Genomic DNA, 26,948 nt, shown 5'->3' on the forward strand with positions numbered 1-26,948 from the left:
CTGGGGTCAGGGTGCTGTTTGCTGGATCCATACTGGTCGGTTCATTCTGTCACGATCTGGTGGTGGTGGTGGTGGTGGTGAGGACCCAAATGCAGGACAGCCAGGCAGGAGTAGTGATCAAAACCCATGGTTGGGTATTTTATTTAACAGGTGAACAGGACACAAATACAGAGTGACACTAAACAATGAACCGACAAGGACTGACTGGGGAACAAGACTAATAAAATATACACAGGAGGGCTGATTACACATGAGAAACACATGGGGAAGACATGAACATAGAACCAAAACAACTAGAACAAGAACATAGACATGCAACAGCTATAGATAAACAGAACATAGAATCAAAACAAGTAGAACATAACATAGAAAAACAACATCTAGATGAGCAAAGTCTGAGACCGTGACATCTAGAGAGTGTATATAAATTGAAGCTAAGTGCGAAAAGCTCCCTGGCGGGATGAACGATACAAAAAAAAAGGTTATGTTGCATTATGCATGTGAATGCATAACGTATGCCTAACGAGCAAGTACGGGAGATGTGGAATCCACACTGTCTGCATAGAAAATAAGTGGTTCTATTTATTTTTCTCTCCGTTAAGTTTTCAACCCACCATGACTCTGGTGCAAGACCTACAGCAGACGGCTAAGACGTCACCTTCAAATTCTTGTACCCATTTTCATTCCACTGTATTTGTTTTCCACAGATCTTGGATTCTGTAATAAACATCCCAGATTACGTAAAGCGTACATTTAGAGACTTAAGCATCTCAGAGGTATGGTATTCCCGACTTTGGTTGTAAGGGTGAAACTCAGCCATGACAATATTGGTACAGTGTAGTTCCCGCTAGGGGCGCTGTGGTGTAAAGTTAGAGGGGAGAGGAGAAACGGGAGTAGAAGAAGAGAGGGGACGTCCTGTCAGTCATTCTGTTCCGTTGTTGTTGGACTGTACTGTTCTGCTTACGTGAGAGTTCAAAGTAAAAGTGCGGAGAACCTGTATCGAACTGAGTTTATTCTATACCCACGTCGCTTACACTATTACCGAGCAGCAAATATTGTATGTACTGTATGTGCATCATCCTGGATGTTTTTCCATCTGGATAGGGGTTGATACAGGTGGGTGTTTGTCTACAAGTACTGTAGTTCAATGATGTTGCTGATCAATCAATTTAAATGTACTGAAGCTAAAACTATATCATCTGCTCTTGGCGGTCTGATAAATCAGCCATTTTCGCCTCACCTCATTTTCAAGGATGTCAGTCATGAATATTGTATTCAGCCTAATCCAACTCATCTCGGTACTGCACTGCAGATACCTTACCTCTGGTTCTGAGAATACCAAAAGTCTGTGATCACACCTCCAAACCCTGCCGCACAACTCTACACATCTCCACCGCTCTCTGTTTTGCTCCGTAGAAATCCCAAACACAAAGCTCCTCCTTTCGAGCCTCCTTTCTTCCACTTCCTCGCTTTCCAAAGTTGCAAAGCCGAGACCTTTAAAGATCACGATTCATGTCTGCTGCTGAGGTGATGGTGGTCAGTGTTCCAGCCGGGACTATCACCTTGGGCAATGAGCAAACTGTGGTCACTGTGGTGGTGTGCTGTGCTGGTCCTGCACCGGGGGCAGAGGCATGGCCAGCTGCGGGTGAGGTCTGCATCTGGTGCAATTCTGCACCTGCTGTGTGAGGGTCGAGCGAGGCTGGAAGGTGAGGAGATATCTTCAGTTGACAGCAGAGAGAGAGAGAGAGAGAGAGAGAGAGAGAGAGAAGAAAGGGGAAAGGAAGAGATGTGAAAGATGGAAGAAAAAAGAGAAAATGAAAAGAAAAGAGAAAGAGAAAATAATTTTTTTAAAGATTAAAGAGGGTTTGTCCAAACAATGTTGGCCGTGAGGCTCTTGACTCCATACCACCTCTGTGTTCCTAACGGGCTCCAACATGCATCCTCATTAGAGGAAATTTGTTCTTAGAACCAGAAGTTTTTAAGAAGGTTTTTGCATCCCTCAATGGGCCTCATGCGGCAACCGTTCTTAAGAAGTTCTTAAGAGGAAATTTGTTCTTCGACCCACTTAGGAATTTTTTGAGTGGTGCAACCACTCCTACAACCGGCAATGTCCGTGTCCGCCCGCCTATGTTTGTCTGTGACGTTAATGAGCACGAGAATGAGTTTCAGTAGGGGCGCTGCTGTGCCAGAAACAGAGAGAGAGTGCTGCAGTTGCCTGCTAATGAGAGAGAGGGGGGGGGGGGGCAATAAGTTCCTAGTGAATTCCTAAGAGAAGTCCAGTCAGATTCATGAAACGTTCTTAAGTAGGCAGAATTGTTCATAAGCATGTTCTTATGGTGATGAATCCAAATCCTCGTAACTTGAAGGGGTGTGCCAGTTCATACATTCATAGGTATAGACGCCCCATATATCCTAATTATCATCCTAATTACCATAGGGAACCGCCCCCCCCAATCCCCATATAACCCATTCTGACCGGGCACCCATTTTGGTGTTGGCATCATGTTATGCTTTAGCTATTTAAAAATAGCAGATCTACAAGCTCATATCGCGCCACCGAGTGGCGCGATACGAGCTTGTAGGTCTGCTATTTTTTGAAAAATCGAAGAACGACTGACATTTTTAGAATCTGATCTCAGGTCAGAATGGGTTGATCAGACCAGTGTGTGTCCAGAGGAAACCTCGTATGAATCTGATCTCAGGTCAGAATGGGATAAGGCATTGGGAATTCACTTTCCTACCTGTGTTCACCCAGGTGGGTGTGGTTTTGCATGGCTCCATGGCCTTGCCTGCAGTCACACCTTCAAGTTGAGTGAGTGAAGTCAAGAATACCTAAACTAAAGTCTAAATATGGTGGAACACCAGACTCCAAACATTAAAAATCAATAGTACTGTGGAGGTACTTCTGAAGTGAACAGCACATTTTATTCACGAATGTATTTCATTATTTATCTCACATTAGTCAAATCTCACCACTAGACATCAATGTAAATTTGCTGAAATCAGCACATTGGGCCTCACGCACCAACCGTTCTTAAAAGGAACCCTAGCTAATGAGACAAATATGCCTTAAAACATTATACTTTGCTTATTATACAATTTATTTTGTTCTTAAGTGCAATCTGAAAACATAAAGGAAAAACAGCACCCTCTGCTCAAAGTTTGGTCTGAGGACCTCAAGGGGTCCTTGAGGAAGTTCCAGGCAGTCCACAGCAAAATATGGAACATTTTTACCACTTTAATCCCATTTTATACTTTGAAAATAGTCAATCTACAAGCTCACAAACACGTCCCATTACTACTCATTTTGAGCTTGTAGATCGGCTATTTTCGAAACATTTGGATAAATCTTCAAAACATTGCCCTAGCAGAAAATATTTTCATATGGGGGTCTGCAGAATGCATGTCAATTTGGGGGTCCTTGACATAAACCCCACCCCACCCGCCATCAACCCCCCCCCCCCCCCCCCCCCCCCGATACACCCACCCCATATACCAGGGGTCCTCAACTAGAAATGCTGAAGGTCCACAAATAATTTTTGAATAAGACCATGGTCCAGTCTCATGCGCACGCAAATAAAATTGCGGGTCGCGGGCCACGTGGGCCCCACGGGGTGGGGCTGCCCCCCTCGCCCCCCACCCCTAGAAACAACTATGCCTGTTTAGTACAGTCAAACCAAGCTATACAAACCGGGTCCCATCCCAACCAACACTGGGGTGGCAGAGTATGAAAATATAATTTTTCACTTTGATAATTATTCATTATTCACACCTCCAAAAATCCAATTTTGTTCATTCAACTGAATGTGTGAAATTGTGAATGTGTCACTGCTAGTGAGCCCGTCAGCGCAACATTGTCATCATGACATGCCGGCCCATAATACACATGACATTCAGAGCATTGCATTGATCGAATACAACAGAGAATTACAACAGAGAATTCAACTCGCGGTTGCAGTGACTTTTTTTCTTCTCTTTATTCTTTTTTCTTAATGTTTTTTTTGTGGCTTTCGCCTTTATTTGATATGTTTTATGGAGGGACCGCGGTCCGCCTGTTGAGGACCACTGCCATATACCGACAGCCGCCACCTCCATTTTCCTGTAAGCCCCCCTATCCCACCCCTTGCACCACCATATCACCCTCAACACCCCTATTTCCTCACCATTACACACCAAGCAGTTGCTGTCTTAAAAGCCCCTCCATATCCACCCTCCAGTGCTAAAATGTTTTATATCCACTACTATCCATTACTTCTGAACATGACATATGGATAATATGCTAATTTCAGCAAATTTACATTGATGTCTAGTGGTGAAAGTTGACTATTGTGAGATAAATAATAAAATACATTCATGAATATTGAAAATATTGAAATATGAAAATTTCTGTTCACTTCTGTACCTCCACAGTACGATTGATTTTTAATGTTTGGAGTTTCACCATATTTAGACTTTAGTTTAGGTATTCTTGACTTCACTCAACTTTATTTGTGTGTGTGTGAGGTCCTGTGATTTCTGTGGGCTGCAATCACACACAGGTGTGGCTGCAGAACATGCCGAGAACATTGGGATGAACCTGTGTAGTTTATGGCTGCTCCAACAGTAGTGGCAACATTCAACTTTGGAGAAAAGGGGAATGTCAAAAAATACAATTTGGCTGAGACCAGGTTGAGACGAAGCAGTGAAAGGTCCTCTGGGATTAAAGGCTATGTTTTTCTAAGTCAGTGAGAGAAGTCACTCAGGATAATACGGAGGATGAGGAAAGCTTTTACCTGGGGGCAGTGAGCACAGATAACTGGTCAGAACAGATAAAAAATAGGGCACACTAAATTCAGGATTGACACAGGTGCCGACGTTACTAGTCTGTGATGAACCTAGAAACATTCAGAGCACTCAGACCCGAAAGACAGCTAGTAGAGTCAAGAGCGCCACTAGACGGCCCGGGTGGGGCGCTGGATATAATGGGACAGTTTACAGTTTATATGGCTCTGTGCTGTAGGTGATAATAACAGCAGCACACTAACGCATCCAAGATCGTCTGCCTCATCTATGCAGCCACCAAACATTACCTGTGATTGCATCACCTTTTTTCCCCATCTCACTGAAATTTGTTCTCCACAAACGCATGCCTACATGTGCAAGCAAACACACGATTGCATTTCAATTCTTAAATGGAAAATGGTCCTCACAAAATTCTACTATACTTGTGTATAGCTCTCAAGTCATTTTGGACAATGACATAATTTGTAATGACTCGAGTTAACAAATCGAAATCTGTGACACTGTCTCTGTCTGACATTATGCTGCTGTAAACTGCAGTTTAATGATCCAAACTTGTGTAAAGAAAACAAGAAAAAAAACGGAAGATTACGAACATTGAGAGTGAAACTGCAATTCTAACTGCAATGGGGAGTTTCCACAATTTTGGATTCAGGAGGAAGACGAGTCTTGGATGTGTGTGGACCATTGTCCTGCATGTTTTAGGGAAGGTTCAGACAGATTTTCTGAGTGAAGGGTTGTAGTGTTGGAGAGACATGTCCATGCATGCACATAAAAATACACATTCAGACCCAACATCACACACCTGGCAGCTCTGAAGGTTCTCTGTACGCGGGGCACTGGGATCCCCATCTTCTACACCATTGGCCTTATGCTTACGACTCCGCACACACAGCACCTATGTGTAAAAACAGACCCAAATTGAAAGGGCTAATATCTCAAACTACTATAGGAAGATCAGCGTCAATTCCCAAATATTTCAAATCTGTCAACAGTTGACAGTCAACAACTGTCAACAATCTGTCATTTTTGTGAATTAATCATCACAGAGCAACTGTTCCCTCCAGGCTATGGGATATGCATCCCATGAGGCTACAGACCATGAAGCTAGTCCATCGGACACAGTCTGTCTGATGTATATGCGATCTACACTACCTGGCAATTACAACGTTCTTGTAGCTCTGGATGGATGTACTCATAGGCATGCCATTATGCCAGCGCACTGAAATCCCAACTCACAAAAGTTGCATTGTAGTTGATAACCTATGCATGTATGTTAAAATATACTTTTAACAGTGAATCCGTGATCACATGCCACGCTACTACATGCATGGCTCTTTGTAGTAATGTGAAGTGCATACATTGCTATTATTATTATGGTATGCCTCCTGCCGGAGTTTTGCACTCTACTGTGCGCTTTTTTTCTCTTTATTTTCATATTATATTTTAAAGGTATATACAGTGATTTCACTCAAAAAACCTTAGGTTTCGTTTTTGGCTGTGGGACCCAGCCTTTCGTCCAATCAGGATAGAGAGTCAAAAACGAAACCTAAGGTTTTTTGACCCCCAGGGGTTAACTGGGGACAGGGAGGAACTCCTTATATGGCCAGCACACTCTATAGTAGGGAGGATTATCACAACAAAACAAAAAAATAAGTGATATTTGAATTAAGTGAAATCACTGAATATACCTTTAAGTACTTCAGCTCCACATCATGCTGGAAGAAGTACATATGACAGGAGATGACAGATGACGTGACACAGGAGTCCTATATAGGCAGTCAATACCTTCCTGAAGCTCTGCCTGAAGTTGTCCGACAAGAAGCCATAGAGCAGCGGGTTGGCACAGGAGTTGGCGTAGGACAGGATGACGGAGAAGAAGTAGATGCCGGCGGAGACACTGGACTCCGGGATGATGAACACCAGGTTGACCATGTTGATGATGAAGAACGGCAGCCAGCAGAGGACAAACACCACCACGATCACCACCACCATCCTGGTCACCTTCCGCTCTGACCGGCGGCGCTTGGTGAAGCCCGCCCGCGCCCCCGCCGACTTCACCTGGACGGAGAGAGGAAGGAGAACGACGGCGGGAGATTGGAGGCTGAGGGAGAGGATGTTGAAGGTGCACACGGACGTGGAGAAGATTGAGGGTGGTGGTGGTGGTGACGATGAGGACGTAGAGATGAGAGGGACGGTGGCAGCATGATGACGATGATGAACATGATGAGAACAATGAAGATGAAGAAGATGACAATGGTGATAATGTCGGGGACAGGGCGGAACAGTTAGATGATGACGACGCCGAGGATGGCGACGCTGAGAAGATGATGACGGTAACGACGACACACAACGTAGTGTGGAAACTGACAATGATGATATCATACTAATATTAGCTATTCGTCCACAGTTCCACACATTCTTTTTTTTCTTCTTTTTTTTTTTTACATACACACAGTATACACATACACACACCTTGACAACGATGAGCAAGTAGCAGAGACAGATGACAAGCAGTGGCCCAAAGAAGCCAACTGTTGCAGTGTAGAGGATGAAGGCTGTTGACCACACATCCTTGGGTTCGGGCCAGTTCATGTTACACGAGTTAAACATTTCCTGAGGGGAGAATTAGACGTTGGCTGTGTGTCAAGGTGAGATAAAAAGGCTGTGTCTGTTTTTGTCTAAGTTGTATTAGAGAAAATTGATATAGGCTACAGTTTATTTCTGTTAAAGAGCAATCATAAATGATGGTTTTCTAGTGCTCTAAACCCTCTTAATGCATCATAAGAAGGAAACATGACAGTGAATGCTGTTTCTCTATACCTCAGTGGTTCTCAACCAATGGTCCAGGGACCACCAGTGGTTCTTTGAGAGGGTTCCAGGTGGTCCACAGCTAAATGATGGCAAATTGGTAACCAAATGGACCCTTATAGATCTTTAACTCTTAACCCATTCCCACCGAGTGGCGCGATACGAGCTTGTAGGTCTGCTATTTTTTGAAAAATCGAAGAACGACTGACATTTTTAGAATCTGATCTCAGGTCAGAATGGGTTAATCAGACCAGTGTGTGTCCAGTGGAAAACTCGTATGTATCTGATCTCAGGTCAGAATGGGTTAAGAGTGTGAAATGAAACCAAACAGACCCTTATTTTGGGTCCATTTGATTAAATGTTTGCTCTCAAGAGTTAGATTATTGTTAAACATCTGCATTACTTAATTTACAAGAATTCCACACAATTTGAATTGAATGTAGAAGAATTGTTGTTTTGACCAACGTTTGCCTGTTCGATAACAGCAATATTCAAAGTTGATATGGAAAAGGTTGAACACGCAACTGCTCTAAAGTCTAAATGCATCCCAAGAATGAATGCTGTTTCTCTATACCTGAACATCGGAGAAGATGACCACGGGGAGAACCACCACGAAGGAAACGATCCACACGGTCGCGCTCACCACCTTGGCCACGCGGGGGTGCCTCCACTTGGTGCTCCGGATGGGGTGCACCACGGCCAGGTAGCGGTCGATGGACATCACCGTCAGGCAGAATATGGACGTGAACTGGTTCATGGAGTCCGCGGTCATGACGACGCGGCACAGGAACGAGCCAAAGGGCCAATAGGAGAGCACGTTCTGCACCGTGAGGAACGGGAGGCCTATGATGTACAGCTCGTCGGCCATGGCCAGGTTGAAGATGTAGATGTTGGTCACGGTCTTCATCTTGGCATGGCGGAGCACCACGTAGATGGCCAGGGTGTTGCCCACCATTCCCACCACAAAGACGGTCAGGGAGATGAGCGCCGTCACCAGCGTGCTGCTGCCCTGGAACGGCATGCTCCACGTTGATACGTTGGAGGACAGGTTGGAGAAGCAGGGAGGCGAAGACGGGAAGGAGGAGGATGTTGTTGGAGAGGAAGACTTGAAGTCCGCCGATAGGGTCTGGTTTAGAGGCTCCATAATGGTAACCTTGATGGAGGAAGAGATTAACACTGTGTCTACAGTAGGTCTTCATACAGTCTTTACAGTGTTATTTCCTTCTTAACCCATTCTGACCTGAGATCAGATTCTATAAACGTCTTCTACATCCTGACAGTTTTCTGATAAAGCTATGTTTCTATGTCAGTCGTTCTTCGATTTTTCAAAAATAGCAGACCTACAAGCTCGTATCGCGCCACTCGGTGGCGCGATATGAGCTTGTAGATCTGCTATTTTTCAATAGCTAAAGCACGACATGATGCTGACACCAAAATGGGTGCCCGGTCAGAATGGGTTAACACGGAGTGAGGAGTCGAGCAAAGGGGGCTTACTTTGATATTACAAAAGACCTTCACTTCTGACCTTCACAAATGTGATTCCTGATGTGTTGTCTAAGTTTCCAATATCGGCATGTTAAATTGCAGAGCATAAAAAGTAAATGCAGATTTTTAAGGACTGAGAAACTGTACGGACTTGCAGTGACAGCTAATCGTTGGAGCATGATGATCCAGAACACCATACAAAAGCACTTTCACTTCTGCCTATACTGTAGGTGGGCTACAAATTAGATTTGAAACCATGTCGTATAAGGACACTATTTCCCCAAGGAGCTTCATGAACTCAGTACTCCTGAGGGCTGCATCTCACATAGGGTTCATGTACTTTTTATTTGCATTGTAATCCCCATAGGGGGATTTTAGATCGCCTCATATAATAACTGTGTTTGAAAAATAAACTAATCATCCAGGCCGCTTCACTCATATGGATATGAAGAATCAACTGACTGAGAGAAAACACTATTGTTACTACTGAATTAATTACATTTTCGCTAGAAACAGACTGTATCATATATGAGTGACTGACTGTCGCAAACTTTACAGAGCACCTCACTGACAATAACACAATAACGACGAGACGGCTTGTTTATTTTTGGACCACAACGCTGTCTCCATAGAGAAATTACTTCCGTGAACCAGGGGAGTCGAGGGGACGAGCGAGTGACGTCAGGACTTCGGCGCTCTATGTGCTCCGCAGAGCACCCCTTTCTAGATGGAATCGATTGTTATTGTGCGGGGTGTTATGAATAACAAATGATGGTCATGGCTACTATAGTTCAGATCAGAAACCCACCGGTCATTACATTATTATGGAAAAGCAAGTAATGATCAACAGTGTCAAATGCACAGGGGCCTGTTTCACGAAACTTGGATTAACTAATCCAGGATTTAGGCCAAAGCCAGGCTTTTTAAATCCTGATCTTTACAGCCTGGTTTATTCCGTTCCACTAAAGCCAAGCGAGGCTCAGAATTGGTGGATTTGGCGAGCCGGGATCAGCAAGCCAGGCTTAATATTAGTATGGCTCCCCCATATCTTACAAGTATGATTGAACCCTACAAACCCTCCCGCGCACTCAGATCAGCCAACGCAGGGAAACTGGAAGTGCCCTCACTAAAAACGCCGGGACAACGCTCCACACGTCCCAAACTCTTCTCCCTTCTGGCTCCAAAACTGTGGAATGCACTTCCCATTGCAGTCAGAACTGCAGCATCACTCCCAATCTTCCGCCGTAGCCTGAAAACCCACCTTTTCAGACTCCATCATGGCCCATAGCACTTACCCTAACCCCTTCGATAGCATTTATGTTGGCTTAGATAGCATTTGACACAGACTTATAGCATGTTATGTAGACAGCACTATAATTGTATTGTATATAGTCATAGCACGCCATAGTACATATGTATAGCATAGTAGTGAATATGTATAGTTTATTATGTATAGTGTATGTATAGTTGTGTATGTATAGTCATATAGATATTCCGCTGTTACCTTCTTAGCTTACGCATGTTTCATGATAAATGCTTTTATGTGATGTATTCCCATGCTTTTGTTCTTGCCTAAATGTAAGTCGCTCTGGATTAAGAGCGTCTGCTAAATGCCTAAATTGTAAATTGTAAATTAATAGACAGTCTGGCTTTTTGTCTCTAGACCCCTTATGTGGATCACAGATTTACTGATCCTTCTTCTTCATGGGGTATTAAGGCAGTTTGCATCCTTAATAGTTGCATTACAGCCCCCTTCTGTATATCTCATTATCTTTACTAATCTATTCAAGACTTACTGATACAAGGACTTAAGCTTCTAAAATAAATACTGCTGCTGTAATTAAAGAGAGAACATACTCTCCATAGTGGATAGACTGAATGATTAACTACCCCAAAAATATAGTTTACATTTTACCACTACTATTTACTTAAAACTGAATTCTTAATATTGTAAGCATAATGATATTGTCGCATTGTGATATTTGGCCATAACTCCCTCCTCTGAGGGAGCTACCTTTGGAGAAGGGGGTTGTGGTCCAGACAGGGCCGGGTCATGGTTCATGTAGCATGCCAAAGTTTGTGCTATTGCCATTGAGAATGCATTGGGCGTTTAAGTTAAATAACTCAGAAACTACAAAACATTTCAAAGTAAAAAGTTCCAGCATGTGTCTCCACAGTAAGCTGAATTTTACAAAGTGTGAATGGAGTTTCTAGGTGAAAGTGATTTTTTTAAGTGCCACTATCTGCCTATAAATGTCGCAAATTTGAAAGCACTATATTTCTAAAACTATGAAACATTTCAAAGATTCCTTTTCAGGCACACATGTCCACCATAGGATGAACCTAAATAGGTTTGAATGGGGTTTCTAGGTGTAAGTATGTAGGACTAGTAGTGGGTGAAACGTTACAATGGTAATATGTTGTAAAACAATGAGTAATGGTAATATTTAGTGGTTTTCACTTTTACAAAAAAAATATATATAATATAATATAATAATTCTTCTTAACCGTGCACTTGCACGACAGCAAACCTATTCATGGGGAACATTCACCAAAAGCAGCTGATCTACAAGCTCACAAGCTGTCATGATGTTGTGCAGCCTGTATATTTTGGTTATTTGATTTTATATAGTGCTTAAATTAGTCCTTTAATGCAGACCGATACAAATAAGGCAACATAAAACCATAATAATTGAATAAATCTGGAAAACATCATTGGTTTGTGATCAGTTTGACTGCTTAATGAACAGTAAAGACATCAGGATTAGGTTAAACCTGGCTGTTAGCCTGGTCCGGAGCAGGCTAAGTCCAAAGCATTAGTTTCCATGGTAACTTATGTAGCATCACATTCATGAAACCGAATAAAGCCCGGCTTAATCTCTAATCCAAGTTTCGTGAAATAGGCCCCTGGAGACAAAGCAGCACACTGTTTTTTTCTCATCCAATGTCAGTCACAACAGAAGTGGTGGTTTATTGCTGTGCAAAGGTCTGAACCCAGAGTTTGCAGGCAGAAGAAATGTTGATAATTTATCAGTGTCTTAACAGCGACTGACAGTGACTGATTTTTAGCCAAACAATTTGGGTATTGGTATTTGGATCACTCTTTTCTCCCAACTGAACTGCGCAATAGAAGAGAGGTAAAAAAGGGTGCTCACTGCTCAGTACACTCGATGCGATACCCAGTGGAACAGAAAGATATAGAATAAAAGACCAAAAGACCCAACTTCATTGTCTTAATAATAGATTTCTTAGGATCAACGGTTTGAAGAGCCTTGGTACACCGGGAGAGATAGCTATTATCTTCTATAGAATAACTGAGAGGCATAATTTGGAGTAGGAGAAGGTATATATGATTAATGAGCAGATGGTAATTTTCCAGATCTCACTATGATGCAACCAATCATCAACTTAACATGCAAGGTAAAGTAAAGGAAGCTGATCTGCAATTATTCGACTTTAACAATTTTGCAGGATTTGGATATTAAAGAGCTAGAGATCAAGTTCAAATAATTATGGTGATAGGGTTCATAGAGGCCACTGTGTGTGTGTGTGTGTGTGTGTGTGTGTGTGTGTGTGTGTGTGTGTGTGTGTGTGTGTGTGTGTGTGTGTGTGTGTGTGTGTGTGTGTGTGTGTGTGTGTGTCGCGCACACATGTACACACACGCACACACACACACACACACACACACACACACACACACACGCACACACACACACGCACACACCCACACACACACCTGTAAAGTGAAGTGTAAAGTTTTGCCATCCACCTCTGAAAGTATGACATTAGGTGCATGGTTGACAGTAAATTTCTGCAGAAGCCATATTAAATTAACACGTTTTCACTTTCAAATAAAAGACAAATATATGTATAGATAGGCTATATAACAAATACAAAATTAATGGAATTCTATTAGAATGTCATTGCGAGGGGCCGTGATCTTTCCATTCCCTTTTTCATTTATTTGTAATATATTTTGGTATGTGTACCGACCACGTAACTCTGACACAAGAAATGAACAGTCAATGTTTTTGTCCCGGAGTGCGTATATTAGGCATATATATATTAGGTGTGCATACACACCAAAGCTGCTAATGATAATGAGCCCAGCCTTGAAACATGATAATTGTGACAGCATCACCGTAGTCTCTCCTGCAAACTATTTAATCTAATCTAACTATTACATTTTAATGCCACATAATGCCACAATATGCTTCATCTTTCCAGCCGTTGAATAGATACTTCAACAACGTGTTGCGATTATTTATGCATGCCTAGAATTCTGTGTACATCTCCTCAAATGGTTTTTAAGATGATTTGCAACCGAAACAATAACGATCAATGGAAGAGTTTACTTACTTTTTCGGGGTTTGAAAGACGTTTACTCCTCTGAAATATCCAAAAACTACATGTAGGCTTAGGCTATAATACAATTTGCTCCCAAAACAGTTCGTTTATCGACGTATACACGACGTATCCAATGGTTAGCCTATATGAGTGATAAGTAAGTGATGCACTTATAAGTGATGCACTTCGCTGTCAGTGGTGCTGATCTGGACGCTCTGAGCGACTCCCGGCTTCTCCCTTAACTATTATAGTTACATCGCTTAACGGTATATAGGCTACTGCAACTTTTCTGTCCGCATGCAGCCTATTTCTTTCTTTGCGTCGAGAAAAAAAAACCGTGTGAGTCAGCTAGGGGGCAGAGAAAGTGAGGGAGACAAAGTAACTGATCTAGAGAGAGAGAGAGGGGGGGGGGGTGGGGGGTAAGGGAGATAACATAAAGCACGGATGCTGTGCGTTTTGTCCTCATTTGATACCGTCTGCGTAGGATGCCTATATTCAGTGGCGTGCACAGATAGACACTAGGGGGTGCTAGAGCACCCCCTGCCCTTTTGGCAATTTTGCTCTTAAAACAAAAAGAAAAAAAAGTTTTTTTTTTCTTCTTAATTTGTAGTGTGTGGACCATGGTGACATTGATCAAATCTTGATAAAAAAACGCTTCTACTATATTATTTAGGCCCCCACACAATCTAAAGCTATGTGTTTCTATGTCAGTGGTTCTTTGATTAAAGAAAAATAGCAGACCTACAAGCTCGTAGCGCGTCACTCGGTGGCGCGCTATGAGCTTGTAGATCTGCTATAAAGCACCAAAATGGGTTCCCACCCCAAAATGCGCTGCACAAGGTGCCCTTTTTTTTCACTTGAGCACCATGCCCCTCTAAATGTCTGTGCACGCCACTGCCTATATTGAACCCTCTGTCCGTTTCTGCTTCAAACATTTCTGCTTATTGTGTTGAACAGTAGTGCTGAACAGGTTACAGTATATAATATACTGTAATATTATCAACATTATGATTAATTCATTTATTTTACAAAGCAGGGTAACCAGCTGATCTGTCAAAAGTTAGTATTTCTTTTAGTATTACTTTTAGTATTTCTTTGTCACAATCAGCTTTTGTCTCCTTTGTGGACCAACTGATGCATTTTCTTCTTTTACCTCATGTGGCCTATAACAAATGATTATCTGTCACCATTCTTGCACTGTACCTCATACTGCATACTGCTACCTTATGACTAATGATATACCTGCTACTTTTTGCACCTTCTGTATATACCTATTACCTTTTGTGCTATATTTTACTCTTCATTCTTTGCACTGATTCTGATTCTAGTCACTCCCATGGGACATAAAATAATTTTGATCTGGTGCTCTCTATTTTTTGTGCTGAATCACATGACTTTTAAAGCCTTACAAAGGCCTGGACTTCCTCCGTGTTGTTGTTCCCATATGAGCCTAAGCACATGCCTTAGATAGGGTCATAGGTAGCCTGGTTAATAAACCAGACCGAATCAGCCGTTGGCAAAAGAAAATTGCCTACCGGCGGATTTCGGTCTGGAGAGGCTCAATTGTACGCCCATTTTCTACACACGAAAACGTGTGCGCCCAATAGGGACACGGTATGCAATATGGGCGGGCTTTGGTACAGTGACGTTCAATGCTTGAGACCTTTGACTGACAGTAGCTCTGACCAATTGCGTCAAAGAGAAAATGTTTCCCTGGAAATGAAATCCAAGCTGAGCCTCCCCAGACTAATATCCCGCGGATCCGTGCGATATTAGTCTGGTTTATTAACCAGGCTAGGTCATAGGGCCCTCTGGGTTGTTTCCAAAACTCGCCTCTGAATTGTGTTTGTGTCTGTATAGACACTCGACAAAGCCAGAAACACAGCAGTGGATTTGAACTCCCAGACTCTGTAGCGGTGGGCAGCTATTTTACCAAGGGCAGTTCATTTCTTATGAAGAGCACAGAGTCACAGAGGAAGTTGTTAAAGGGACACTTCACCCTTTTTGCAAAAAAATAATATGTTAATGACGTTTAGAAGCTTTAGATCACTTTCCTGGGGGTATTTATGTGTGTAATATGTGGTTTTAGTTATTTTAGATTGTAGCAGTGAGCCTGTTGTCTCTGATGTCATGGCCACTGGTCTCACTACCTTCCTGGACTACAATTCCCATAATTATTTGGTGCACTGCTCCTCCTTGTGGATAGGGGGAGAGCTGTCTTACTGAGACAACATGTAGTCCAGGAAGGAAGTGAGCCCAGTGTCCATGACATCAGAGACAACAGGCTCACTGCTACAATCTAAAATATCTAAAACCACATATTACACACATAAATATCTCCAGGAAAGTGTTCTAAAGCTTCTAAACGTCATTAACATACATATTTTTGCAAAAAGGGTGAAGTGTCCCTTTAACTGTGAACACACACACTTACAGTACATGCATGCACATAAGCAGTTGTTTGGTGTGTCCGAGGTCACATACAGGCACGTATATGCACACAGCTGCTATAAGTCAGGGAAGGAATGGAGACAGAAACGAGCTGGTATATGACCGGGGGATAATTAAATGAATAGGAGGACAAACTTAATTCTAATATTAACTAATTAGAAGTAATAATGCTGCTTGAAAGGGTCCACCATGGCTGTATACTGACTTAATCCACCTGTGGGCGGAATTAGTTTAGACCAATTTCTTTCAGGGTAAAAAGCCCCCTGACAAAATGTAAATGGAGGATTAGGCAGAGCTCGCTCACATGGGGTATTGTGAGGGAACCCTAAAATAATCTTGTGGAGAATTATCTCCCTTGACTCTCTCCACATAGCTGAGATATAACAAGATAAAACAATTCGTGGCAACAATTGCCACAAATCTGTATTTAATGAAAACGCACACGCTTGCACAAGCATTAATGGAGATGTACAAATTCTGGTATATGAATGAGTGTAGGACTAGAGCAATTGTTTTCTTTTCAGGGTCAATATCTATGCAGTCTGCCAAGTAAAAGGTTTTGACAAAGCATCATACTGCAACATATTGTTCTGCACTGTTGTTCAACACAATTTCTGTACATGAGCAGGTATATATTGTCCCGATACTGTATCGGTATCGGAAAAGTATCAGTATCTGTGAAAATGCCAGTCTAACCACCGATCCGACACAGGGATAAGGGGTTGACACTATGGCAGGTAAATAAAATGTTGGGGCATGTGGAGTTTGCTTTCGAGTTGCCCAAACTGCAAGTGCACATTTGAACTAGAAAAGTCGCCATTTTGGAAAAATTGCAAAGTGTGGTTGCCGCAATCGCTTACATGTTACATTGCGGCTTAGGAATCCACCACTCCTGAATGAAGTGCCTGGTGCTGGGACTCTGGTGCAACGCACAGGTCCTGGGCTTGATGAGAGCAGGAGTGGACCTGGTGAGACGTAGGAGGGGCCCGGACAGGAGACAACCCACAGAGCCTAGTCCTTCCAAGCGCCAGAAGACCTTGGGATACATCACTTAGGATACGTCCCAGGTGCATCCATATGCGATGTTTTTTGTTATAGAAGTGCATGCTCAAAACCACTGCGAATTCCTGACAGTCGCGTCTGTTTACAGGAAATTGGATACGGTGACCGGCGTGATTGGACGGGGCCAGTTCGAGGGTACTATTTGTTCATTGGCAAAGAGACACTAATGGCAAATTCCCTTCCTTTATGCTTCTTAAACCAATTATTAGTAGAAGTAGAAGTGCATGCTAGAAGTGCATGCTAAAAAAAATACCCGTAAGTATTCAAAAGAGTACTCAAGTAAGGTACTATTTGAGACACTAATGGAATATTCCCTTCCTTTATGCTTCTTAAACCAATTACATTATCAAGATGAAGAATCTGTTTTGTTGTTGTTTTTTTTTATGTATTTTTTTTTTGCGGCTTTCCCCCTTTTTTTATAGTAGGCTGACAGGAAATGGGGAGAGAGACGGGGGAGTGACATGCAGTAAAGGCTGTCGGGATCGGGAGTCGAACCACTAGACTTGGTGAGCATATAGGCGTGACTAACACACGGAGGTACAGGTTTTCATAGTATGCAACCTACTGTTGCAACAATACATGTTTCTCATTTTCAAATGGCCACTGTGTGAATAATGAAGCCAATAATGCGAGTTAAGATACTTCAGAACCATGGACAGAGACAAACTCTGGCGAAGCACATCTCACCTGTCCAGCACCAAGGCCAGCTCCACTACAAAACACTATCCACCTGTTTCCCAAGCGTGATTGGGAAACACGCTGGGCAAGACCTATGCTGTAGAGACGGTATCATTTGTTTTGGGCGGAAGTTGCAGGATTTGGGGCGGAAGAACCACTCAAGGAAATGACGTTGACGCTTTACAAATCTGTTTACATCTCCGTGAATGAAGCAAGTGTTGTGTTTGGTCAAAAATTATCGTATCCGGGGGAAATACCAGAGGTGGGACAAAGTCCCTATGTTGCAAGTCCAAGTCGAGTCTCAAGTCTTTGCTCTCAAGTCCCGAGTCAAGTCCAAGTCAACACAGGCAAGTCCCAAGTCAAGTCCAAGTCCTGAACTTTTTGTTTCGAGTCCCAACCAAGTCCTAAGCATTTTGTTTCAAGTCCCAACCAAGTCCTTACTTTTTGTTTCGAGTCCCAAACAAGTCCCACCAAGACATAATACTAATTAATGATATGTAAAGATTTACATAAATCATGAGCATTTTCCACAATTTGCATTTATTATTAAACAAGGGTTCTGGAGTCCACCAACAAAATGCAGATACTGTACTTTTCAATTTCCTCCGTGAGGACAGGGTTTAAAGCACCACTCTGTACAATGGGGTGGTTGTAGTTTGTCTCTCTGCTCTTCTATTGAGCCATTTAGATCATGTCAAAGGTCATGTCTCACCGAGACACAGGATCTGACACAAATTCAATGTTTCCCCTGAGCAAGCAGGCTATTATTATTACAATGGTAAAATGTCATTACTTGCACTGAAACCGTGTTCAAATCCAGGGTAGAAGAGGAATGTTACATTATATACCATTACCAAACCATTTTACATGTCATACAAAAGATAATCAGATAAACTTAAATAATAAGAAACTTAAACTGTGCACAAAAATAAGGAAGACTCTAATACAATCAAACATTAAACTGATGCTCTAATTCACTGTTCCAAAACAGCAGCGACGGCAGGAGTGAAGCCGGTATGTGTTTGTTTATGTGCAACACGTGGAACACAGGCGACGCTAGTACACGCTACTACACGATTAAGGTTACCAGTTTAAATTAACAGAAATTAAAAGATGTGTCCTGTTTTGAACTGATACTGATACTTTAATGTCGGGGAATCAATACGAATTACAAGGCGATTTATGTGCTGTCCTCCTGTCTCATTGTTGTTGTGTTACCGTCAATGGGACTGTGAGTTTGTCAGCGTTGCCATGTATCGTGAGAGAAATAAGCAAACCGACCAAAAAAGAACGTTACACTTTTTAAACATTTTAATATTATTTGGGCTTGCTGTAAGGCAGGGGTCCTCAACTAGAAATACTGAAGGTCCACAAATATTTTTTGAACAAGACCATGGTCCAGTCTCATGCGCACGAAAATAAAATTGCTGCGCCCCTCACCTAGAAACAACCAATTACCAAGGTATACAAACCGGGTTTGTATAGCCCTTTCACTTTGACAAAATATTCATTGTTCACACCTCCAGCACTGAGAAAACTGTTGCGCCTTTCTTGTGGTCTCAAAAACATAATGAAAACTTATTCACACCTCCAAAAATCCAATTTTGTTTCATTCAACTGAATGTGTGAATGTGAGCCAGTCAGCGCAACATTGTCATCATGACATGCTGGCCCATAATACACACATTAAGAGTGTTAATTGCGTTTCTGGGCATTGATCAAATACAACGGAGAATTCAACTCGCGGTTGCGGTGACTTTTTTTCTTCACTTTCTTCAGTTTTTTTTTATGTTTTGTTGTGGCTTTCGCCTTTATTTTATATTCTTTATGGAGGGATAGACAGTATAGGCTGACAGGAAATGGGGAGAGAGATGGGGGGTCACTCCCCCATCTCTCTCCCCATTTCCTGTCGGGATCGGGAGTCGAACCCGCGGCACACTGCCAGACTGGATTACCAGCCAAGGTGCCTGGACCACTGAGCCACGGCCCAGGCCTTCTCTCCAGGGTGCGCAGAGAGGTGTGCCGCAGTCCAGTCGTGGACCGCGGTCCGCCTGTTGAGGACCACTGCTGTAAGGTATTAAGTGACCTGAAAATGTTCAAGTCAAGAGGGCTCAAGTCAAGTCAAGTCTCAAGTCCTTGGCGTTCAAGTCAAGTCAAGTCTCAAGTCTTTGGCATTCAAGTCCCAAGCAAGTCCAAGTCTATTTTTGATTTGATCAAGCAAGTCTAAAGTCATCAAAATCGGGACTCGAGTCCAAGTCGAGTCTCGAGTCCAAGTCCCCACCTCTGCGAAATACATCTGACGGATGTTCCTGACCGACACATTCCCGCCGATACCCTCTCTGCCATCGTACAGGGAAGGAAGCCACAGAAGCTTCCACATGCTGGACGTTTGGTAGGCCAATCAGAGGCAGGTGGGAGCGTGCCTTCTGCTCTTCCGCTTAGCCTCGGTCCCAGGCTTACATCCGTCAGATGTATTTCCCCCGGATACGATATTTTCCCGACCAATCACACCACTTCTCCCAGTGGGACATGCATCGAGGACCTCACTAGGGAGACGCTCGAGAGGCATCCTAACCAGATGCCCGAACCACCTAACGGCCAAGCTACACCAGGCAATTTTGCGCGCATGCGTTTACTGCGCGCGTACAGTGCGTTTGGATAGGACCAATATATGTCAATGATACCAGCTACACCAGACGCACGGATACTGCGGGCCATCCTACGCGTGCTCTAAAAATAGGATCGGTTCTAAATGTTTTACGTGCGTATGCCCCCATGCGCGCATATCTATATATCCTCCCCGGAAGGTCCCGCACAAATCTTCCGCGCGCCACAGATCTGGTGTAGCCGGGGCATTTCGCACGCATACTTTGTGCGCGCAGTGCGCTTACATCAAACGCACACATGCCCGGTGTAGCTTGGTCGTAAACTGGCTCCTATCCAGGTGAAGAAGCAGCGACTCTACTCCGAGTCTCTCTCACGTGACTGAACTTCTCACCCTATCTCTAAGAGAGATGTGTCACAGTATGTGGCTCTGTGTTGCCATATACTGTGGCTGTGTGTGGGCGTCAGCTTTCCTCCCAGCTTCCATTCACCTCTTCGCACTCAATTGACACACCTGCCGGCCATCAACTCATCAGCCCTGACAGTATTTAAGTATTTAAGTACTATAGCTTGACTCTAGCCAGTGTTTACGTTCTAGTGAAGTTCTAGTTTAGTTATATTTCCTAGTATTTTGCTCCTGTTTCCTGCAACTCAAGCTCTTCTCCTCTCCTCCAGAACCCAGCTCACCTGTTCTACTGCCTGCTCGTCTGCCTGTTCTACTGTTCTACTGCCTGTTCTACTGCCTGCTCGTCTCCTCTCCTCCAGAACCCAGCTCACCTGTTCTACTGCCTGCTCTTCTCCTCTCCTCCAGAACCCAGCTCACCTGTTCTACTGCCTGGTCGTCTGCCTGCCGCCTGCCTTGACTTGACTGCTCTCCTCAGCCTCTTTCCATGCCACCTTCCACATTCTCCAATTCACCATATTGTGAATAAATACCGTAAATTTGCTCCTGTGTTTGACTCTGCATTTGGGTTCATCTTTCTGCAAACCAAGATGCCAGCCACCCGTCGCTTGGATTTGTGACCTTATATCTTTCGGTCATGACCCACACTTCATGTAGGAACGAAGATTGCTCGGTAGACAGAGAGCTTTGCCTTCTGGCTCAACTGACTACAGCGACTGCAATACCGCCCCTGCCACTTCGATTCCCCGGCTGATCTCCTTCTCCGTCCTCCCCTCACTCGTGATTCGTGAACAAGACCCTGAGATACTTAAACTCCTTCACCTGGGGTAATGTCTCATTCCCTACTTGGGACTACACAAACCATCGGTTTCCTGCTGACAACCATGGCCTCAGATTTGGAGATGCTGATCCTCATCCCAGCCGTCGTGAGCTGAATCTCTTGGACCGGACCACATCATCTGCAACAAGCAGTGAAGCAACCCTTAGCCCATTCTGACCGGGCACCCGTTTTGGTGTCAGCATCATGTTATGCTTTAGCTATTTAAAAATAGCAGATCTACAAGCTCATATCGCGCCACCGAGTGGCGCGATACGAGCTTGTAGGTCTGCTATTTTTGAAAAATCGAAGAGCGACTGACATTTTTAGAATCTGATCTCAGGTCAGAATGGGTTCATCAGACCAGTGTGTGTCCGGCGGAAACCTCGTATGAATATGATCTCAGGTCAGAATGGGGCTCACCAAGCTGTATACCCTCTCCGTCACAACTTCACCTTGAGATCCTGCATGAAAATCACAAGAAGAGGAAGTGATACACAGATTTCACACAAAGGCTCATGGGACACTGGAAGCAGGTGGATAGATGAGAAAGGTCCACATGCCCCATGGTACACTTGAACCATATAGCCTTGGTGAAAATATATAGTAAATATAAAGTATAATATACATTATCAGTACATTTTAAGTGCCCCCTCCCCAACAAGCCTGCAGTCACTTCGTCATTGAATCCCAAAGTGTTGTTGGGTTATTTATGGGTAGCCCTTTTCTTGTATGATGTCCCTCCGCATTTCCTCACTGAAAAATGCAACTAAAAGCATGCATTTATTTAGTTCGACAGGTGATCTCACTCACCAATGTTTTGTGCACTGAACAATAGTAAAACTCTATATTAATGCTTTGACGTTGTGCAGAGTGCAGGAACCTACCAGGGTTTTCACGTTGTGCTTAAAAGAATCTAACAAGTGTGGGACGTGGTCGTTAAAATTATGAGTGTAAAAGTGCCTCTACTATAGGTCTTATTTAAATAATTTCCTCTTCACGGGGCAAACAAATACGATGCTAGAGTTGCTTTGAAGTCAGAGAATCATTTTGTTATCTGAAAATCTGGATATAATATTTTTTACTATTATGTACTGGCAAGGTGCCCCAGTGGTCAGCATACTGTGCACAACAATATGAATTGGAAGAATATATCATTGAACGAGACATGAAACATTGCGTTTGTCATGATTTGATGTGATACAGTGTACATGACACGTACAGTACAGACAGCGTGTAGGGCAGGGATAAAGAGCAGCAGTCGATGATACATCAGCATGTTTGCATGCCTCTATGAGCACATCAGATATGGAGCCTAGGAACCCCCTGCTAGGTGGGTATAGGGTGGAGTCTATTCCCATCCCCACAACCACCCCTGCTGTGAACCTATCATACGGCCCTAGGGGTGACCTTACCTTCCTGTCAGAAGGGATTATTTCTCTGGGCAGTGATATGACCACTCCAGTGTGTGTGTGCGTGCGTGCGTGCGTGCGTGAGTGCGTGCGTGCGTGCGAGAGAGAGAGTGAGCGAGAGAGAGCTGCAGTGACCAGAGCTGAGAATGGATATTTATTGTTTCTGTCCAAAATACATATTGTATCATACTCAAATGCAGTCAACTCTTGCATGATCGTTAAGTACTGTACCCGGCCGTTATATTCATCTTAAGGTGTGAAAAGCAACTCCCTGAAGTGTTCCATGACATACGCACGCACGCACACACACACACACACACACACACACACACACACACACACACACACACACACACACACACACACACACACACACACACACACACACACACACACACACACACACACACACACACACACTCCAATTAATTCTCTTCCCTTCCCTTTGACCTCATTTTTCCTCTGTCCTCCTCCCAGACCCTCAATCTTACATCTACATTCACCCTAACCCCCTCTCTCTTTCACACTCTCCTTTGCTCCCTCCACACATAGAGAAGGGGAGAGAGGCTCTCTCCCTCTCTTCCGGCAGCCCTACAATAACACAGACGGAGGCCTCAATAAGTGCTGTTTTCCTGACTGGAGCTGTAGAGGACCCTCCCCGTAACTAAACAGGAGCCTTAACCCATTCTGATCTGAGATCAGATTCATACGAGGTTTCCACTGGACACACACTGGTCTGATTAACCCATTCTGACCTGAGATCAGATTCTAAAAATTTCACAGTCGTTCTTAGATTTTTCAAAAATAGCAGACCTACAAGCTCGTATCGCGCCACTCGGTGGCGCGATATGAGCTTGTAGATCTGCTATTTTTCAATAGCTAAAGCATAATATGATGCCAACACCAAAATGGGTGCACGTTCAGAATGGGTTAAGCTCACTTTACCTTCATCCCGGACCAAAACAGGCCAGGGCAGACTTAAGAACGCTTCAAGTCAACAGATATCTTGCTAAGCCTTCACCACCGCCACTACCCCATGCTGTACCATTCTCCAAAATTGGTTTATAATTCCATCCTCGTCCCTTTAATGGTGTCGTTAATAGTGTAATGGTGGTGCTGGTGTTATAATCCAAATATTATTTTGGCCTGTCTTTGGTTTTCGGTTTATGTTCATCATCTTTACATTTATTACATGAATATATTGACTCATGAAGTCATGTTGTGGGTGATCAGGTGGGGTGGGAGCGGCTAGTTTTAGATCTTTGACCTATTTCACTACATTTTTAGCCATAAAAGAGTAGGCTACAACATGAGTTTTGAGTGTTGTCCATTACATGCCTATACCTATTTCTGAGTTTTTAACCCATTCTGACCTGAGATCAGATTAAAAAAATGTCTATTACATCCTGACAGTTTCATTATTAACCCATTCTGACCTGAGATCAGATTAAAAAAATGTCAGTCGTTCTTCGATTTTTCAAAAATAGCAGACCTACAAGCTCGTAGCGCGCCACTCGGTGGCGCGCTATGAGCTTGTAGATCTGCTATTTTTCAATAGCTAAAGCATAACATGATGCCAGAATGGGTTAATTAGGCTAATTCTGACCATCAAACCAAAGTGAAACCAATATGAAACCAAGGCACACTTGTGGAAAAGTTTAAAAGCCTTTAATAGTTTGGCTAATGCATTTCAAGAATATTCATCAGGGTGACTGGTGGTAACTATAATTCTGTCACCCAGTTTTACCAAAGAAAATAATTCTGAAATCTCCATCTCATGCATTAGCTTTCATGCATTTCATCTAGCCTAAGAGTTAGACTCTAGTAGATGTATTTATCGATTCTGACATTTTCAAAAATGTCAGGATCCTGACATTTATTTTTACGAGAGTCTAAATCTTAGGCTACATTACATCCAAACATTCAACAGTGCATGTCCACTCTTCTCACAAAGATGCTTCTGTGCCAGGGAACGCGGTATTCCACAAGACACATTGAAACACCTACTTACACCTATTTTCTCTAATTCAAAATCAAAGCCTGCGTACGATTCAAGTCTGTCACAGAAATTATCCTTTAAAAGATCTAATTGCGTAATTGCAGTATGAAGAAGTATAAAGTCACCATAATGGACATTTTGTTTGCCAGGTTTGCCTCAACCCATAATAATGACCTATATCGCACATAACAATGCACATCATTTTAGTACAACAATGGACGCTGTGTGGACAGTGTAGCAGTCTTGGCACCTAGGCAGCTAATGCCACAACGTGTCGCCAATTTGACTCCCAAACCCGACGAACTTTGCTTCATGTCACTCCCCAGTGATATACAGTATTGATCAACTGGCAAATGTGGCCACTGGGGAGATGTGCATGTCCCTGGAACACATTTCTTATTCCAATATAAAAGTAAATGTTGGTTGTACAGGGTGAGACCATTCTTTAAAGATATTTCATTAATTCTCTTCAGCTCAGCAAGCGTTGACCATAACCGTTTATTGCAAAAGATATTGCATTTATAGTTTGGCAGTGTGGCTCTGCTACAGATTGCCTGTGCACCAAGACACAGAATATGATATCAACAACAAGCCCCAGAGCAGAGCATAAGATAAGACATTACATGAACATCATAACTTTCAATGCATGCTTGCCATATACCACATAGATACAGATCACACCATCATAGTACAATCCATAAATCACATTATAATCATAATCCCAGAATCACCCATTACACCCATAACTAATTGCCACAGGGAGGAGGCCGGGGAGGTGGAAGGAATTTGATCTGTAGACAAACACAAAGTAGTGACTGCTTAAAAGGACCACCTGATTGTATTGTGGGCATAGAGTGAGTTAGCTTGCAGCGAATGAGAAACAAACAGACTGATTAGTGGGAGTATATGAATGAACTATTAGTGAATGAATGGGGGGTCCGGGACGGGGAGAGACAATCTGAGAATCCCATCGGCAAATAACGGAAAAACAGCGACCGAGTTATTTGTGGTGATGGCTGGCTGGCTGGCTGGGTATGAGCACGAAAACAGCATGGTTGTTTTTCACCACCTGTGCGCAACCTAACACACACACAAACACACACGCACATATTAACTGTATTTATGATCTACCATTTCGGACACAGGGCGGCTCGTCGGAACCGGGTGACGGTCACTCCTGTGGGTCTGGAACTCCACCCCCCCCCACCCCCCCACCCCCCGGGAACCCCCACACGGAGTTGCACCACTCACTTCACACGGGTGTGATTTCTCTGTATGTCTTGAGAGACTATGGGGAGAGATAAGTTACAAGTAACCTCCTGACTTCCATGTCCAAATGAACTAACACTGCGCTGGATTTCTTTGTCTTAATTGATTGAAACCGTAGACTGACAGGAAATGGGGAAAGAGAGAGAAGAGGAGTGATCACTGGTTAACAGGTGAAATTACTTTTTTTCCCTTTCGTACACGCTCCATCATTTTGTAGTTTCTCTAAGGACAGAGAGGATAGAGGTAGAGTGAGAGCTCTATCTGCACTCCACCAAGTCTGCTCAAGCCTGCTGCTGACAGCATGCCTGCCTTGACATAATAGATTCAACATATCTGTGGTTTGCAGAAATGTACTGTACAATTGCTACGTTTTTCTTTGGGGATTGGGTTTTCTCACTTGCCTGCTTCAACCCGAATAGAGCAGCGAGACTCGTACAAAGCTTGAACATTCCAGTTAGGTCCTGCAGTTCACTTTGTCTGACCAAGCAGAGCACTTTTAAAAGTTGAGAATAGCTTAACTTTTTAAGAAATACACGTGTGCATGGATGGACACATTTTTATCAGCTGACCAATCATGACTGTATACACAAATGAAGCAGAGCTGCTCATCCCCACTGTAGGAGTTGGCACCGAACTACCACCAGCATCCCTCATCCTCTTCTGCCTAACAAAAAGAATAAATTAAAATTGACAGCTGGGGTAAAATGCACTGCAGGCAGTCGCTATAGGTGTTCGTCTGACAGCTTGTCTATAAAATATCAATACATTTTAGGTGTGAAATATGCCATGCATGCAGTTGCCTAATCATGTATTTATTTATTTTTGCTCAAT

At 43.3% G+C, this 26,948-nt stretch overlaps 1 protein-coding gene across 1 annotated transcript; it reads right to left on the bottom strand.

Moving 5' to 3' along the window:
• Window positions 1-1,585: 1,585 nt before the first annotated feature.
• On the bottom strand, window positions 1,586-13,445 carry LOC310858420 (somatostatin-like receptor.1; the record flags this gene model as incomplete). Its single annotated transcript, XM_083764527.1, has 6 exons — window positions 13,435-13,445; window positions 8,165-8,743; window positions 7,255-7,395; window positions 6,568-6,840; window positions 5,585-5,677; window positions 1,586-1,699 (listed from the first exon to the last, which is right to left on the bottom strand). The coding sequence occupies exons 2-6, from the start codon at window positions 8,732-8,734 to the stop codon at window positions 1,586-1,588; spliced, it is 1,191 nt and encodes a 396-aa protein (XP_083620653.1). The 5' UTR covers window positions 8,735-8,743; window positions 13,435-13,445.
• Between the last annotated feature and the right edge of the window lie 13,503 nt (window positions 13,446-26,948).

This window comes from Protomyctophum parallelum (genome assembly GCF_964188405.1).
Source record: "Protomyctophum parallelum genome assembly, chromosome: 5".
Taxonomy (NCBI): Eukaryota; Metazoa; Chordata; class Actinopteri; order Myctophiformes; family Myctophidae; genus Protomyctophum; species Protomyctophum parallelum.